Here is an 18047-nt window from a genome sequence, read left to right on the forward strand (position 1 = left end):
ATGCCGTGCACCGCCACTATGGCTCAAAGAAACACGTCTTCTACGTCGACATTGCCGGCCCCTACCGCTCCAGGGGGGAATGGTACACGGCTGCAGTCATACACGAGGGAAAACAGGTGGACGGCCTCTGGTTCAGAGCGCCCAACTCAACGCATGCGGAGGAGGTGGCGATCGCCCTCGCAGCCTCCCATCCCGACTCTAAATTCATCCTCACAGACTCTCGCGGAGCCTGTCGTAACTTTGATGGTTTGGTTTGGTTTATGGGGTTTAACGTCCCAAAGCGACTAAGGCTATGAGAGACGCCGCAGTGAAGGGCTCCGGAAATTTCGACCACCTGGGGTTCTTTAACGTGCACTGACATCGCACAGTACACGGGCCTCTAGAATTTCTCCTCCAAAGAAATTCTAGCCGCCGCGGCCGGGATCGAACCCGCGTCTTTCGGGTCAGCAGCCGAGCACCATAGCCACTGAGCCACCGCGGCGGCTGTCGTAACTTTGAGTTCGGTTGGATCACTCCACTCGCTCACCAAATTTTACACCGCAGTACTCGCGACGGCGATCCAACTCATCGCTCAATCATATGGGTCCCCGGCCACCAAGGCATGCCAGGTAACGAAGCCTCCCATGAGGCAGCCCGCGCACTCACTCACCGGGCACCAGACGTCCCTTGGGAGGAGCTTAACCCAGATCACAACCCTCTCCTTTCTTTTAAAGAAATTACTGAGCACTATCGTGCCGAACACCGGCGATACCCAGTTCCTATGAAAGGACTGGGTAAAGCTGGCGAACGAATTCTCCTCAGGCTCTTTACAAACATCCTGCTCTGCCCGGCGTTCTCAATCACTTTAATCCTTCTTTTGACGGCCGCTGCTCATTCTGTGAGGAGGTGGCCGACACCTGCCACATGGTTTTTGCATGCAGAAAAAATCCTTCTCTCCCCCCAATCACCCCTTCCCCTACCCGAGAGGACTGGGAGGCGGCCCTGCTCAGCTGCCGTGAACTATCGCCCAACAGGCCCTGGTTCGGCGGACTTGTGTAGCGGTCTCGACCAACGGGATCCTGGAATGAGGGACTCCGCCTAGTATTGTAAGGGGTGAGACCCATTAGGGGCCTCTCCCCGAGCAGCTCTCTGTAAATTACTAAATAAATGCTTTTCACCACCAGCACCACCAGGGAGTCCACGGAACACCACCACCCGTTTGGCGCGATGCCCTGCCCTTTGAACGCAACGCTTTTTTGAGGAAAGGAAATTGCGCAGTAATTCATCTCGGTGTACACCCTCGGTGGACATCTCGGTGGACACCCGAACCGCACTTACAGGAAGGGAAGTGGGAGTGTAAGAAGAAAGAGGGGCCGTAATGACGAAAGTGGAAACTTTATTTGAGGAAAGGAAATTACGCAGTACCTGTCTCAGATGTCTGGGTGGACCCCCCCCCCCCCCGTCATCCGTTTGGAGAGGAAGGGAGGAAGTGGGAGTGTAAGAAGAAAGAGCGGAGGGGCCGTAATGGAGAAAATGAAGTTGTATTTGAGGAGAGGAAATTACGCAGTAAATGTCTCACATATCTCGGTGGACACCCGTCAAAAGCATGACACCTCTGCTGACAGCCTTCTCTCGACAATGATGACCTTAATAATGTCACGTAGTGATAACGGCAGTCTGGCAGTCAGACAGCGGTAAAGGCTTCCAAAAGAATTTTTTGGGGGGCTGACTCACGCCCACAAAGAACTGCCACCAGAATGCCTGCCCCTTTTTGCCGCGCTCAATTTAAAGCTCCAAGGAACCATCGAAATAAGACGCCAAAGCCACTACAACAATCCGGAGCAAAGTGGAAGCAGTTGAGTATGGCTGCGATCATTCGAGATAAGTCTGGTCGATCCCACGCCACAAGCAAATGATAAAGCCGCGTGCCCGCGGCTTTGTGAATTTGAAACACAGTACAAAGGTTCTTGGCTTTGTTATGGGCATTCACGGGGGATTCAGCCTTCCCCACTTGCCCACGATATGCAATGTGCTCGCTCTGCGGGCCACCAATGACCTGGCTAACCAGGCCGGCTACCCGGGTAGGGGGCTACTGGCTTACCTACTCGGCACGTCGCGCTTCTTTTTTTTTTCTCTGAGCAGAGTGTTGGCCCGACAGCCTTGCAGCAGCCTCGGTTTTACCAGAGAGCCTACCAGACGCTCAGGTCCCTCACCGCAGCACTGCCAGAGGTAGAGTTATTTTCAACCCCCGCCTCTCGGATATGCGAACTCCTGGCCATCAAAGCCCCACAGGAGAAATTGGCGATAAGCAGAGGGGTGCGATGGCGGGACCTGACGTCTTCATCTCTTGCCGCAGACGTGCGAGACTTCGGCTGGATGCGGGGCTGGCGGGCCCTGCCTACGGCAGATCGCCTGGCGGCTTGGGGCGTGGCCCCCTCCTCCCGATCTTCACAGTGCGGACTTGTAGAGACCTTGCTACACGCGATCTTTGAGTGTTCGGTAGCTAGGACATTTTGGGTCCTTATGTCGCGAATGTTCGGGGCGACCCTTGGCCCCAATTCAAGGTTCCGCGACCCTTTTGTGCGTGTGCTTCTTTGTGTCGGGGCGTTCGTACCGTGGCGCCAGAGAGGTGCAGCGGCTCTACAAGGACGGCCGCAGAGGGCCATGTACCCCATGTTGCGGCGGGTGCGTGCGCGCATGTTCGCCCGTGGACCTCGTGTCGCTGGAGGAGCACCAGTTCCTTCGGCGCTGGTCTACCCGCTTCATCGTCGTAGGCAGGGGCCATGTTACGGTGCCGCCCCTGCCATATTAAGTGTGGCGCGCGTGTGTGGCGCGTTGTTCGCGCGCGTTGGTCGTGCGCGATCTTTCGTGCGCGTTGTTCGTGCGCGTTGTTCGTGCGCGTTGTTCGTGCGCGGGTTTTTGTGCGCGGGTTTCAACCCGGCGTGCTTCCTCCGCGTATGGACCCACTAGACCTTTCTTGGACGCTTTTTATTTTTGGACACTTACGTTCCCTGTGAGTGTGTGTGCATAGGGCGACATCAGTTGCCGCAATGTATCTTTGGGGCAGAAACGTGGAGGCTAACAAAGAGGGTTCAGCTTAAGTTAAGAACAACGCAGCGAGCTATGGAAAGGAAAACGATAGGTGTAACGTTAAGAGATCGGAAGAGGGCAGAGTGGGTGAGGGAACAAACGCGGGTTAATGACATCCTAGTTGAAATCAAGAGGAAGAAGTGGGCTTGGGCAGGGAATGCAATGCGAAGGCAAGATAACTGCTGGTCCTTAAGGGTAACGGAGTGGATCCCAAGAGAAAGAAAACGTAGCAGGGGACGGCAGAAAGTTAGGTGGGCGGATAAGATTAAGAAGTTTGCGGGGATACAGTGGCGGCAACTAGCAAAGGACAGGGCTAATTGGAGAGACATGGGAGAGTCCTTTGCCCTGCAGTGGGTGTAGTCAGGATGATGATGATGATGATCTTTGTTTTTGTAGAGGGACGGATGTCCCTTTCTGATCGAGAGTCCAAATGAACTTCTCGTAATGCGTATTGCATCAGGCGACATCGGCCGCCTTAATGTGGACGGCTGTCCCTTGTATGCTCCAAGGTCCAAATAAACTTCTCTTCACAGTGCATATCTTTAAACACATTTGGAATGTCTAAGGACGTTAAGCTTGCGCACTTAATTAGGCATATCAACTACATCGCGAGGAAAATTTCAAATTATTTTTCATCTTCTTACGCACCAATACGCTCGTTGAAATATGAAGAACGAACGGAATTTTACCCTTTACACTAATATATCTTTAGCGAGGCAGGGGGGCTGATAGTAGGACTTTGCATCCTTAAATATGTCGGGAAAAAGTGTTTTGGCTTGCACTGCGAGAATATGGCGTTACTTTTCCGGCCGAAATAAAAATTACCATTTGCGCAATACTCGTCGTATACGTTATAGGAAGGGCCTAAGCGGGTCAAATCGGTTCCGCAGCGTATTCGCTCCAATGTGGTTTAGCTGACAGACGCGTCTATAGAAGGCGCAGCGGATTGAAGATCTGTTGTGGCCTGACTATTGGCAAAATGGCCTGTTAATAAGATGGTGTGTGGGTTGGAAGTCATCGTTACGTTGTGATCGGCGACATTAATCTTGTACAATATACGTGGCTCTTCCGCGTCGGCGCAGTGCCAGTACACAAAGCGATGGCAATAATATTCGTTTCGTGAATTAATCTGTTGAGCTCGAAATAATGCCGGTGAGAGAAACACAACGCGATATGTGCCGAAATATTTTAGGAAATATTTATGACGTCGTACTCAGAGGTTTTTTCATCTGCCAGTGTGAGGTAAGAGATGAGATGCGTAATAATATTTATTCCGTCTATGGTATACATAAGAGGGAGCGTAACTACTGCACCGAAGAAGGAGATGGCTATGAGTGTCAGCACGCTTGACTGAAACGGTGTATACTTTTTGTCATTACGCTAGATACTTGTCTTGGGTTATTAAGTGTTCGTGTTATTCTTAAACAAAATTGCTCTGAATGCTCCGGAAAATATTGCGCTATGGCGACAGCTTGTTTGTAAGGCCGAACGAGAATAGAAGAAGCCTACACGTTTTAATGAAGACGCCTTGTTATAAAAATTGTTTAAATGCAACTTACATACCAGAGTTCTCCGTTCTGCGTCTTGTGTGTTGAATGCTTTTCACAAAAAGACGAACTTCCGAAGCATCGATTCATCGCGTATGCGTGTCTGTGCAGGCATTTTGTTTTTCATTTCATATTAGCATCACCTACGTGTGAAGCATTTTCGCTGTATCGTATATTGTATGTTGTAGATGTGTTTTGTGGTGAATTGTGTCGCCATCTCCTGTTTATTCTTTACGCGAAAAGAAGCAACCGGTTCCGCTGATAGGTACAAAACCTGTCCTTTCATGGGCATGCTAACGAAAAAAACAGCGCTGCTACCTTTTTTCGCCGGAAGCTGAAAAATTAGCTTTAATTTTTTTTCCCGCACAAAGCACGTAACTCGGCGTGCATGTTCCTCAGTCAATTAGTAGACGAAAAACTGAAAAGCAGTCGGGTTGAAACCAGACATTTTCTTTTAGACTTTTATTTGGAGGCGTCGTATGGTTACTTGCTTCCAGACGGACTGCAGGAAGCACGTCCTTTGAGTCCAACTCTCGACTCCAGGTTTCCTGGCTGGAGTACAGCAGCTGGAGCCTCCCTTGTGTCGTATTGGCTTTTATGAGGTTATAGTAATAAAGGAGATGCCTCGGTGCGTATAGTAGGCGCTGGAAGGTGTAATGGAATGCGGAGTGGTGGCAGCCATCTCCACTGGGCTCTTTGTTCGCCGTTAGAAGGACCGAAGCCGCCTTCGCTGCACAGGCCTAGAGAACTGGTGTCCATCCCGCTGCAGGTGCGGCTCCTGGTTCTCCTCCTGGGATGGCACGCATGTTGCATTGTCACCTATGTTGTAGCGCCCAGCCAGGGTCGGGGAGCAGATGCCTGCGAGGAACGGTTTGTGTCAATGAGAGTTAGGTGCTGGAAGTAGTAAGAGAATATGTCTACTTAGGGCAAGTAGTGACCGCTGATACGGATCATGAGAGGGAAATAACTAGAAGAATAACAATGGGGTGGGGCGCATATGGCAGGTTCTCGGAGATCATGAATGGCAGTTTAACAATATCCCCCAAGAGAAAAGTATACCACAGCTGTATCTTACCGGTACTCACCTATGGGGCAGAAACGTGGAGGCTAACGAAAAGGGTTCAGCTTAAGTTAAGGACAACGCAGCGAGCTATGGACAGAAAAATGATAGGTGTAACGTTAGGAGATCTGAAGCGGGCGGAGTGGGTGAGGGAACAAACGCGGGTTAATGACGTCCTAGTTGAAATCAAGAGGAAGAAGTGGGCTTGGGCAGGGCATGTAATGTGAAGACAAGATAACCGCTGGCTGTTAAGGGTAACGGAGTGGATTCCAAGAGAAGGCAAGCGTAGCAGAGGGCGGCAGAAAGTTAGGCGTGTGGATGAGATAAAGAAATTTGCGGGAATACGGTGGTCGCAACTGGCGAAGGACAGGGTTAATTGGAGAGACATGGAAGAGGCCTTTGCCCTGGAGTAGGCATAGTCAGGCTGATGATGATGACGATGATTACATGGCTTTGTTGATGCCGGAAGTTGGTCCTCTGTGATGTCACTGGGGTCTTCGTTCACCAATTCTGTTAGCGATAGTGATAGTTGGTGATAGCGATGAGGACGATAGTGATGGTGATAGTTAGAGATAGGGATATTGGTGATCGCAATGATGATGGTGTTAGTGGTGAAGATAGTAATGATGATAATTGTTGTAGCAAAAAGGTCGTGGGTTCGAGTCCCGTGAAGTTAAGGGAAGTGTAAAAGGAAGAGGAGAAAGAGAGGAAAGGGAAAGGCTTTCGCATTTCCGCTCTTAGCAGACTTGAGTGCAATGCTATAATTTTTGCAAAGCTATTTGTTAGCTACTGGAGGGATTGTACTTCGTTATTCTGCCGGCAATCACTCCGCCGTAATACTTGAGACAGAAAACCAACTAAACTCGACCAGTCGGCACGTTCGTGTCCTACCAGACTTCTTTCACCACTCATGTGTACGCTTAGAAAAGTACCGCCACTACGTCTACGCCAGTTCCGTGTCGCGAAGATTCTTAAGAAGAAGGCGGAAGGCCTAATTCAATGATGCCCGGTTCCCTGCATGAAGTAAAACGAAGTCTTTACGAGAATTACGTGCCTTGAAGAAGGGAGTAATGGTCACTTCTCAGCGTCGTTTCTTGGGAAGCCCAGAATACTTTCTTGAAAATTACCACAAACCGCGCACGAAGACCAAACACAGAAAAGGTCCGAGTGCTATTTAATGCAACAGCACTCTGGAATGTGAGCAGAACTTGTTTGAACATGGTACAGGTGTGACACAACTTTTGAGCATGCAATACTTCTACCTACCATCCTCGGCAAAATCAGGCGAATATCCCCTAGAACCCACGGCGAAGCTGATGCCAAAGCTAAACTCCAACCTGACGCCGAAAAGTTCTGACGTATCTACAATTTTTCTCTACAAATAGTTGCAAAAAAACAAACAAACAAACATTGAGGCTCGGATTTGGCTGAGTTGGTAGTGATTCACTTAGTTAGGAAGCGCTTTTACTGTGCGGTCTTCCTTTGGGCTTTCGCCTCTGCGCTGTTCGGGCGATTAAAAATAACTTCCCTATTTTTCAACAAAGAAAGTCTCCCTTAGCGGCATTTGAACCAGTGCCGACGCAAACAGAAGACATTCGTTTCGGGAGGCCTCAGACCATGTCCACCACCGCCACAGCCTACCGCGCTACGTGTTCTAATTGCCACATATTAACATATTACGATGAGAAGGCCGCATCGTCGTCTTTCTGACGGACGCCTGAATGGGACTCTCAGGACAAACTGAGGAGGACAAACCTGTAATATGTACCGACGGCCGCACTTTAATGGCAAAACAATACACTTTTCATGGAAAAGCATATAATATATGGTAGAAATTGTCAGAAAATGGATGACAGGTATTTCCGGGTCGTGCCGTAAAAAAAAAAAAACTAGCAGCCTTGACGTCAAGGAAGTTTACGGCCACAGGTCTCTTACGCCAGACGACTGCCGCCGGCCACTCCAAGACGGCAGTCATGAAGCCCCTAAAGCACTCGACGCCGTCATCAACGTCACGATTGTGAACCGTGTGGAGAAGAAAAATATTAAAAGTTTAGCTCGATATTTGTGGGGAGATGAATACGCCTTTGACTTGCAAATGCCAGCGGAGACACAAACAGCCAAGCTATCCAGTTAAATATCACCAAAAGATTTGTAGATAACCTCGTTATCAGAAGCAGGCGCCAGCAAGCAAGGAACTGTACCAAATGTGTAGCGCATCTATAAAACGGCTAATAGACGATGGTAGCCGCACACCGGTACACGTCAGGGTATTTGGATTTTCAACCTGGCCCATTCTTCGGCCGCTTCTGTAATTCGAGCTAGGCAACGCGCACGGCTTCTCCGGCTGCCTTCGCCTTTTCTTTTTTTAGCTGAATAGCGTACTCGGATTCCTTCAACGCTCTTTGTGCTTTATGTGCCGACGCGTTCAGTCGCTTCTCCTTTTTACGATGGCCTGCCCGCTTAGTGCTAAACGCTGCTTTTGCTGCTTGACGCTCAACAGCGGTCGTCGGCTCTTCCTATGCCTTAGCGACGTCTTCGGCCTTTTCTGCCGCTTTCTCAACTTTGTGTGCAACTACAAAAGTTGCCATTGGACACATAGTTGAGCTCTATGGGTGTGCGAATATTCGGAATTTACGAATACTGAATCGAATATGTTCCTATTCGATTAACTTAAAAAAGTGAATTTGTGAATATTTTAAAAAATTTGGAATGAAGGGAATAAGAAGTTCTAGAATACTTTTCGAATAACTGACCCAAAATCATACTTAGGCACGCCGTGCTTTTATACCATCGCTGTGTGAAAAACAGAACTCACTCGGATGTCACTTAGCATACTGAAGCTATTAGACTGGGCGTTGAGCGACCCGAAGTGGTCCAGTCGTGTGGCAGCGTTCATAATGCTAGAAAATACAGGGTCTGTTCTGAAAGTAGTAGGACTCATTTTTTAAAAATTTTTTTCATGAGAATAGTACAAACGATTACAATTTTTCAAGGTAGCACCCTTCCGCACCTGCACGCTGCTGCCAATGAGTTTTCCAGTCTTCGTACGCCTCCAGGAACGCCTGGACCGGAATGCTGTTTAGCTCTCTCAATCACGGCTACCGATCCGTGATGTGTCCCCTTGAGCGTCGATTTTATTCTCGGGAATAGAAAAGAGTGTATCCCTATATCCCTCTTCAACGATCCTGCACGCGCAGACCGCCTCTCGTCCGCCCGTTCACCCAGGGAAAAACCAGTCCTACTACTTTCAGAACAGACCCTGTATGGTCCGGAAGACTGGGCAACAAGTCAGGATTCAGATAGGTTTAGCAAACCCGACCTCCGTGCCTGATAATGAAGGCACAACTATCGTCCCTCTCATAAACTGAGATGTGGCTTTGGTTCGCCACTGTTGTCGTCAGCAGCCAAAAGTGATTTTGCGCGGTCCATTAAATGACGATCACACAGTTATTATAATGACTTCGCACTGCGTGCCTCATACCGGACATCACTGTTGCGCCTTACCTTAGCTGCAGCTGTAACTTCGACAGCGCTGCAGCCTCTAGATATTCGTTGCTAGCAATGAATTGCGTTCCGTACAAAGATTAGCACCCGTAACGGTGAATCGTACTAAATATTGGCAGTGGTTTAGATCTGGTCAAGCCTGCAGGACTGCGAAAGCAACGAGGGGAGAGAGAGAGAGGAGATGGAGAGCGCGCGGCAGCGGCCCCGGCACGCTAGCTATGCGCCGCTACTGCGCATGCGCTGTATGGCTTTGCGTCAGCTCCGCGAAATGGCTCGGCGATTCGCGTAGTGTTGGTTTCGCAGCAATTATCGATTCGTTGGTCAAATGTTTAGGGGAATCCCCCAAGGTGGAGTAAATTTGTAATAAGGGAGTAATTACTCCGGCATCCACCCAAGCGCAGCCATACGGCTACAAAGGAAAGCTATACAGCTTTCTCAGAAACTTCGCAGTTAAAGAAAAATTCGTCCTGGTCCGGGGTTCGAAGCCGGGACCACCGCTTCACCGGAGCAGTCGCTCTACCAACTGAGCTAACCGGGACGGCAAGCTTATGGTTTCTGAGAAAGCTGTATAGCTTTCCTTTGTAGCCGTATGGCTGCGCTTGGGTGGATGCCAGAGTAATTACTCCCTTATATTCGATTCGTATTCAATTCATTTTTTAGATACACTGTTCTTATTCGATTCTGTTTGCAAAAGTACTATTCGCACACCCCTACTTCAATCTCATGACTCAAAACGGCTCAACGACTGCCATTGCGGAAGTGGAAGTGCTGGAAGCGCGGAAACAACGGATGAAATGTAAAGACGACGAGCTATAGGCTAATAAGTCATCGCTACGGTAAAAAACTTGTGTGCCACGCAAGACATACCTCGGCTATAAGAAAAAATTCAGGGGGGGGGGGGGCACTTCGTTGACCTAAAGTGCGGTGAGGCGAAAGCCTTTAGCGCGATGTTGCTGCTTGTGTCACCGATGTAGGGTTAAGATGTTAATTAAGCACACAATTGTTTGTGAATGCTGGAGACACGCTGGAGGGCGTTTGGGAGGCATCCGTCTGATTCGATGCCTTTCTCCAAATACTCTCCAGCGTCCTCGACAATGAGAACTACATGTGCGTTGGCAGGAAGTAGCGTAGCCATTAGCACGATCGGCTGCGGAACGGAAGGATGGTGGTTAGAATCCCATCGTGTACAAAGATTTTTTTCCTGGTCTGACTAGAAAAGCGTGACACCTCTGCTGGCAACCTTCTGCTGACAACCTTCTGTCAACAACGATCAGGCATTAAAGGCCTTAGCCTTAAAAAGAATAACTCTGCAAGAAGGATGGGAAAAGAGAGAAGAAGAACCCTACGGGACAAGCGCAGTTCTTCTCTTGTCTCGTCCTTTTTGCGCAGTTGTTATTTGTTTTCATCATGTCGTATTAACTAGCCCCTCACCACACTCTCCTCGATCACAGCTATAATGATCGAAAGCGTATGAAAAGTGGATAGAGAGTGCTGCGTATACCTTCGAGGCAAGGACAGTGGTCCGGATAGGCTCCGCCCTTGACCTGGAATTCGGTGCACTGTTCACCCATCTCGGCCCGTGGCTGGCAGGTTCGTCTGTGGTGCCGACTCAGCAGGCAACACAGCTCTGGTCGGCAGTCGTTGCCGTTCCGGCACGGACCGCCGATGTCGTTTCTCTGGAAGAAAGAGAGTAGAATTTTAGCTTTCTCGCCCAGGTTGGCGCCTTCACAATATTCTGCAACTCCTTCCGCAGAACGCGATGGACGGATTCGGAGAACAGGTGTAGCAAAGAATCCGCTGACAGTTCAGCAAGTAGGCCATGGGCGTGTTGAACTTTGAGCGGCAGTTAGAAGTGTTTGAGTTTCTTACTTGATGGAGGAAGTCAGTAATACATTCAGTGTCGTGTCCTGTTGAATCTTCGAAATCCGCCTACTGCCAGTTAAACCCCCTATTAAAGTACTGCACAAGAGGTAGTAAAAGACCTTAAGAGTAATATTTTATGTGCCGATAAGACTCAATAGCTTGCATGATATATTTTCTTAAACTGTCTGTTTCATGTGCTGTATTTTCGTTCAAGTTTGTGTCCCCTTTTCTTTTAATTGGAACTCCTAACCATAGTTTAATGATCATGATCTGGTGTATATTTCGGGTTGTGCTGCTACCAAGATGCTTGTTTTGCTTTTACAGGCTCGTATGTGTACTGTGTTCTACATTTTCTTGGTTAAAACATGTCAAATCAAACTCAAGAGAAGAGGAAAAGTGATTGCAAAGATGGTTGCCTGCCTTATCACTATAGAATACATATTTCCCCATCCTTGAAACAAAGCTTCGCACCGACGAAGACGAAGTCGTATTGGTCTCTCTTGAGTTTCTCGGTGCTTGCATCGCAATCGGATTTCAGCTCGTGGTTTCAAGACCGCGGGCCCTCTCCCGAGCTCACACTGCGCCCCATGCTGCGACACCTGGCAGATATGACGGCGTGCTTTAATTGAAAAGTGAGCTCGATAGAAAACGTTCTTTTTCTGTAAGCATAATTAGCTTGAATCACAAGTGTTCGTAACATTTGCCTCGTCATTTCAACAAGACCGAATTGTATAAAGAAGTTTTTACCCACTATTTAGTAAACAGCTCGGGAACTCTTCTCTCTTTACCAGAATTGTAATAACTCAAGGAGTTAATTTTGTTCTCCAAAGTATTTGCATATTACACCCGAAGTCTAAGACATCAAGTAAAATATCGGCTGAGGAGATACCCGCCAAGGCGCTCGTCTACCGAGCCGGAGTACCCGGGTTTGAACCCGACCGCGGGGGCAGCGTTTCGATGGAGGCGAAACGCAAAATGCGCCCGTGTGCTGTGCGATGTCAGTACACGTTAAAGGCCCCCAGGTGGTCGAAATTATCCCGGTGACCTCCACTACGGCACCTCTTTCTCTCTTTCTTCTTTCACTCCCACCTTCGTTCCTTCACTTACGGCGCGGTTCAGGTGTCCGTCGAAATATGTGTGAGAGATACTGCGCCATTTCCTTTCCTTGAAAACCAATTTACCAATTTTGGATACTATTATCTTGTTAGCCTACAACTTTGCTGTAGTGACTTGCCGCGGGGCCTCAGTGGTTACAGCGTTCGGCTACCGAGCCCAGAATCGCGGATCGAATGATGGAGCCGTATTTTGTAACGTTCAGATTCAGAGACAGCTTTAAAGGTATTTGTACTTTACAATAAGTTGTGGTAGACAATATCACAGTGATCTCACATGTGTAGGGCGCTTATTTCTTTCATCTCGATCTGCTCTACAGTCCGCCGGTCTAGAAGCACAGCGCAGCGCCGATGGTCCTGCCCTCGGGCGGCGCGTTTCGCAGCAGCGGCCGCAGATTGACGCCCTTCGTTCTCCTTCCACGGCAGTCATGTTCCGGATAGTTACCGTGGTACGCCTTTCTACATTCTCGCCAAAACTTCTTCCTAAGCCTGAGTAGCTTCGGGACGTTAAACCCCATAAAACCAAAACCAAATCTCGCCATACCCTCCTTCTTCTAGGGTAACCCTTCTTCTCCTTCTAGGTTAACTACCCTCCGGTTGGTTCCCATGGCAACCACGTAACAGGTGCTCCTTAGCACGCTGGTAGGGGAGGGATACTTCCACGTCGACACGTCCGCGCTGGCCGGAGAGAGAGAGAGACAAGGACGACGGACGCAACTTGGGCCGCGTTTTCTGAACATTCTGCGTGGACATTCCGGCTAGAGGGTTGTGTGGGTGGAGCGAAGAAGTGGGAGAGGGAAAGGCAAGTGGGAGATAAGTAAAGAAGAGGGGCATGTGAAGTACAATATCGCTTCTAGCGGGAGGGACAGAAACTAGCGCTCGGGCCAAAGCCGCCAACGTCAAAGCGAGCGATGGAGTGCGAGAGGCTCGTCACTGCCTGAACTTTGGACGTGGGCATTTGGACGTGGGCATTGTGATAGAAGGGCTGTGTGGGCGGAGCGAAGGATCGCGAGACGGGGAGCAGAGAGGGAGGATGCACAGGATGCACTAAAGTACCTTTAGAAGGCGCGCTGCGTTAGCACCTCCAGCGGGTGCGAAAGGAATCAGTACTCGTGCCGTAGCCGTCGCCATCGGAGCATTTAGGAATGAAATGCGGAATAATAAAAGCGTATTCGAAAACACGAATATTAAAAGCCTACTGCTGGGGCAAAAACGCCATATCAAACTCTTATTGCACCTGCCATTTTTTTTAATCACTGTTAGAGCTTGTCTGCAGCGAATATCCTAAAGCCTTGGTGATCCTAAAATCAAAGATAAAGCTCCGCAGGTTTCTTTTTGTTTCTCAAAAAGAGCTCGCTGTTTAGCTGCGCCTCTCAAGCTGCTTCATTATTAAACATTGCGTCCCCTAGGCCATGTCGCGAGCTCCAGGAGGTCCCTCGTGTCTTCAGAAACTCATAGCCCGAACCTGACGCAACTAAATTTCTGCGCCTGTATAAACTTCGTTTTTTTTTTACTCTCCTACTCATACTTGAGAGTTCTTGAGCAGAGTAACTAACTGATCTGGCCGGGTTGTAACACGGACCCGCCTCTATAAGTATACTATTATAGCTACTGAATGGCTGCATGTCCGCTTCGCCCTGCTTTGCCTGCACAGGATGCTTCAGCTAAATAATGCCAAGAAATTGGTTTTCTAGGGAAGGAAATGACGCAGAAACTGACCCGAAATGCGCCCTAAGGGAAGGAATAAAGGAGGGAGTGAAAGAAGAAAGGTGCCGTAGTGGAGGTCTCTGGAATAATTTCTACCGCCTGGGGATGTATCTGTAATGTGCACTGACATCGCACAGCACACGGGTGCCTTTTGTATCTCGCCTCCATCGCGGTGGCCGCGTCCGATGGAGGCGAAACGCAAAAGGCAACAAAAACGAACATGTTTTACGAAGATTCTAGTAGCGCACGGTGGTAGGCAGTTGTTTGTTGCGTATCGTAGCACTGCCGCTCCGAGCGCCGCTTCTATGTTCTACATTCCGTCCTGTCCGAGAGTCGTATTTCTCTCGACATCTCGTTCCGGTTATCACCTCGGCCGGTCCGGCCTGCTCCCTGTAAGCGCAGAGGGCACTGAACTTTCATCGCATAGCTGTCTTACCTTCCTCTTCTACGGTTTCCAGCCAATAAGCAGCTGTTGGTGCTGCATTTGCCTTTGTGTCACACCCAGGCCGGATAACAAGCACTTCACAATCTTCACCATTTCTACATATTATTCGCGCTACCGGATGAAGAACTAGAAGAGGAACAAGAAGTAACACTGAGAAGGTTGAAGAAAAATACGTATTCAAGCCCGAAAAGACATCACGCAGTCTACCCAGAACACTATGAGCCGCAATGCGTGTGCTGTGGCTTAGTGCCGGACTTGTACCGCATGGTATAGGTCTGCGAAGACAACACGGAAACAGAAAGGATAGAAGCGACGCCGATTGTGCGGTGGGAGGAAATGCCGTCCTGCTTAGAGCCAGCCGTAAGTTCGGCAGGAGCTGGCCGAAAGGGCAACAGTCACACCTAGATTCAATGGACTTTTGGAATAAGGTGCCGGACCACCAATTTTAGGTTCAATTAAAAAAGTTTTCATCGTCATCATCTGCATATTTTTAATTCGCTACTGCACAAAGCTAAACTACCCATATTTACAACGTTACCGCACAACAAATCTTTCGCTCCTAAGTTAGAGAGCACGTTGAGAACTGTCCTTTGTGATTTCTTTAAGTCCAGTTTAATGTAAACGAAGCCCGCGAGATTTGAATTCGGAAGTGTTGTGTAGGGCAATCGTGCGACCCGCTTGCGACCATGCGTCAAGTCGGTTTAAGCGCGATCGCTCACCAATCCGTCATCAATATCTAGTCATGCAGATAGAGCTAAGTCGGTTGTGGGTGTGGCAGTACTGAGTTGGCTCGTTGAAGTTGGTGGGTGCAGTAAGTATTGAACGGGTGTTAGGGTTGGAGTAGAGGTGTAGGGTTGTGTAGGGTTGCGTAGGGTCGCAGTAGAAGAACAGCAGAAAACGACACGCAACAGAGAAACGCACTCACTAAAGCTACGTCCAGATTTGGACAGGAACGCCTTCTCCAGTGTATACATTGCATCAGCAACTTTTATGTCTACAGCTGAAACATGAGAACTGAAGGGTTGATATCCGCAAGCACAACAGGGTTAATGACCTTGAAGCGTCGAATAATTTCAGGTAAAAAATTCAAGGGGCACTTTGTTGACCTAAAGTGCAGTGAGGCTAAAGCCTTAAGCGCGGTGTTGCTGCTTGTGTGACTGATGTGTGGTTAAGATTTTAAGCTTCGCCTGTAAGAGTGGAACGCGACAGCGTCTTGCAACACTGCCAGGGAGTCCACAGAACGCCATCGCCCGTTCGGCTCTACGCCTTGCTTGTCGGTAAATTTGTTTTTGAGGAGAGGAAATGTATCTGTCTCGCATACCTCGGTGGACACCTGAACCTCGCCGTAAGGGAAGGGAGGAAGATGGGAGTGAACGAAGACACCGTATTCATTAAATGCGCCTTTGTTCATTCTAAACCATCGTGCTGGCATGGCGTAGTGGTAGCGTGCTCGTCTCGCACTCCGGGGACCCTGGTTCGATTCCCCAACTCGACAAACTTCCTTCTCGGTTTTGTTTATTTATCTGGTCTGTCTAGAAAGGTCAATTAGGCTAATTAGTAAATCAACTGAACTAAGTCCCACTCACTCGGAGCATCACTATACGATCCCTTCAATTGGTTGCATGGTTACTAGCCAAAGTACAATCGGCCCCGTTTGAAATTCATACGATCCCTTCAATTGGTTGCATGGTTACTAGCCAAAGTACAATCGGCCCCGTTTGAAATTCATGCACTGTGACCTCACGACCGTTTCGACCAACTGAAAAGCGTGACATTTCTGTCGACAACTGCTGCTTACAACGATGAGGCATTAAAGGCTTCCGCCTTAATATTTCAACACCAACAGAGCCTTGCCTACCTGTTTCGGGTTCGGCCAGAACGACGTGTCACGTTGCTCAACGTGATCACGACTGGCACTGGCGGACTGCCTGGACTGCCTGGACTGCTGATCCTCGCCGAATGCCCCGCAGGCGCAGAGAACCAGCAGACCGAGAACGCATCGTGGACTATTCAGGATCCCCATCGCCGAAGCCTCGATGCTGCTGCCCGTTCCGCGGCGGCAAGGTCAGTTACTCGCCCGGTGTAGTTCAACTGCACGACTGCTTCTTCAGACGCCCTTACGAATGCTTGGGCAGGTGTGCAGACTACAGACGGCGAGCTTTACAGCGGCCCCGCAGCCAGCGACACACGCTGCGAATAGAAGTACGTCGCTTTTGGCCTCGAGTTTGTAAACGAAAGAAAAAAGGCAGCAAAATCGAGCGAGGGCAAGCGGGGCGTGCGCCTCCTCTTGCCCTCTCCTTGGCATCAGACGGTACAGAAATAAACAAGGTCAACCCTTTAACCGCCTCTCTGCAGTCATTGAAGCTAGCAGCGCGGGAGGAGAAACGAGTTTAGATATAAAGCGACTTCCGGAGGAGCCTTATCAGAACTTGTTTGTGGACGAGTTGCTTCGCAGTTCGAAACCGGACAGAAGAGCGCTACGCACACGGGCAGAAAGATTGACGAAGACAAACGGAGTGGCGTTACGTCGTTTTCTAGTGCTCCGTGTTAACGAAGAAGGTGCTAGCGAGAAAACCGAGGTCAAACGATACCTCGGAGGGCCCAGCAAGTGGATTGTTCTAGTTTTTTTTGTGTGTGTGTTCGCGATGACCGGTTTGGGAGCAGATACAGCTGTGGACAACCATTTGATAAGTGACTGTTAAGAGAACCGGCCTCCAAACAAGCAGCGGCCGTAAACTACCTATATGGAGTGGTACGGTCTTTAAGGTCTGTTTAGACGACGACCACTGGCCCGCAGAGCAGCAGTCACGTGACATCCCACTGCCGCTTCGTGAAAAATGCGCCTCACCTGCGATATTGGCAAACCTTGCACGGCAATATACCTAAAAAAGGGAAGCTCGGAGAAGGTGGACATAAGCGGATTTTTTTTTGTGGGTTTAACGTCCCAAAGCGACTCAGGCCATGAGAGACGCCGTAGTGGAGGGCTCCGGAAATTTCGACCACCTGGGATTCTTTAACGTGCACTGACATCGCACAGTACACGGGCCTCTAGAATTCCGCCTCCATCGAAATCCCGGCCTTCGGGTCAGCAGCCGAGCACCATAACCACTGAGCCACCGCGGCGGCTCATACGCGGATTAGACACGCGTGTTGGCCTTTCTTCACACGCGTGCCAGGCGCGGAGCTCATGGAGCGGAAGTGAGAAGTCGCATGACGCCTGGTCCGCGGGCCAATGGTTACCGGTTTAGATGTAGGCATAAGTGCTACAGAGCGCCTACTATAGCGTACTAGTGGAGCGCTTTTACGCTATTTGACCGCGCGAATAGCGCAACAGAAAGAAATAAGGAAACAAACAAACAAATCACCCTCTTGGAGGCATTGCACGCATTGAAAAGTGGCACTCTTCATACCTCAAAACTGCAGATCCAAAAGTTAGTGAAATGGTTCTCGTGGCTCTGGGACGCTCTTAAGCGCCCGAAAAAGGCAGCTCAACCATATGAGACACCTTGAGCACTGCTGCGTACATACATATAAATCCGCAGCCTTTTCTGGAGTGTACTACTGCTACAGAAGCGATTTTATTGTTTCAGCTACCGTGCGTGGTAAATAACATTCCTAAAAAAGGTGAATTGGGCCGCATGTCCTTCGAAAAATAATGCAGGCTGACGTTCTCACCCGTAACAAGGTCATTTAATTGTGGATTTCTAGCGCCGTGTGCAGCGAAGTTTGCAAACTATTCT

General features: G+C 49.3%; 1 protein-coding gene across 1 annotated transcript; it reads right to left on the bottom strand.

Annotated features, from left to right (window-relative positions):
- Positions 1-5189: 5189 nt before the first annotated feature.
- LOC149336706 (uncharacterized) lies at positions 5190-16581 on the bottom strand. The gene is made up of 3 exons (XM_089554758.1): positions 16166-16581; positions 10682-10856; positions 5190-5474 (listed from the first exon to the last, which is right to left on the bottom strand). The coding sequence occupies exons 1-3, from the start codon at positions 16328-16330 to the stop codon at positions 5323-5325; spliced, it is 492 nt and encodes a 163-aa protein (XP_089410884.1). The 5' UTR covers positions 16331-16581; the 3' UTR covers positions 5190-5322.
- Between the last annotated feature and the right edge of the window lie 1466 nt (positions 16582-18047).

This window comes from Amblyomma mixtum, chromosome 7 (genome assembly GCF_055824585.1).
Source record: "Amblyomma mixtum isolate Tamu chromosome 7, ASM5582458v1, whole genome shotgun sequence".
In the NCBI taxonomy this organism is placed as follows: domain Eukaryota; kingdom Metazoa; phylum Arthropoda; class Arachnida; order Ixodida; family Ixodidae; genus Amblyomma; species Amblyomma mixtum.

Bases quoted from the DNA above. Each gene is read 5' to 3' on its own strand.
- LOC149336706 (XM_089554758.1), bottom strand. From the start codon at position 16,330: ATGGGGATCCTGAATAGTCCACGATGCGTTCTCGGTCTGCTGGTTCTC. The intron at 10,857-16,165 runs GTAGGCAAGGCT...TCTTTCTTCCAG, and splicing joins TCTGGCCGAACCCGAAACAG to AGAAACGACATCGGCGGTCC. The intron at 5,475-10,681 runs GTATACGCAGCA...CGTTCCTCGCAG, and splicing joins CCACTGTCCTTGCCTCGAAG to GCATCTGCTCCCCGACCCTG.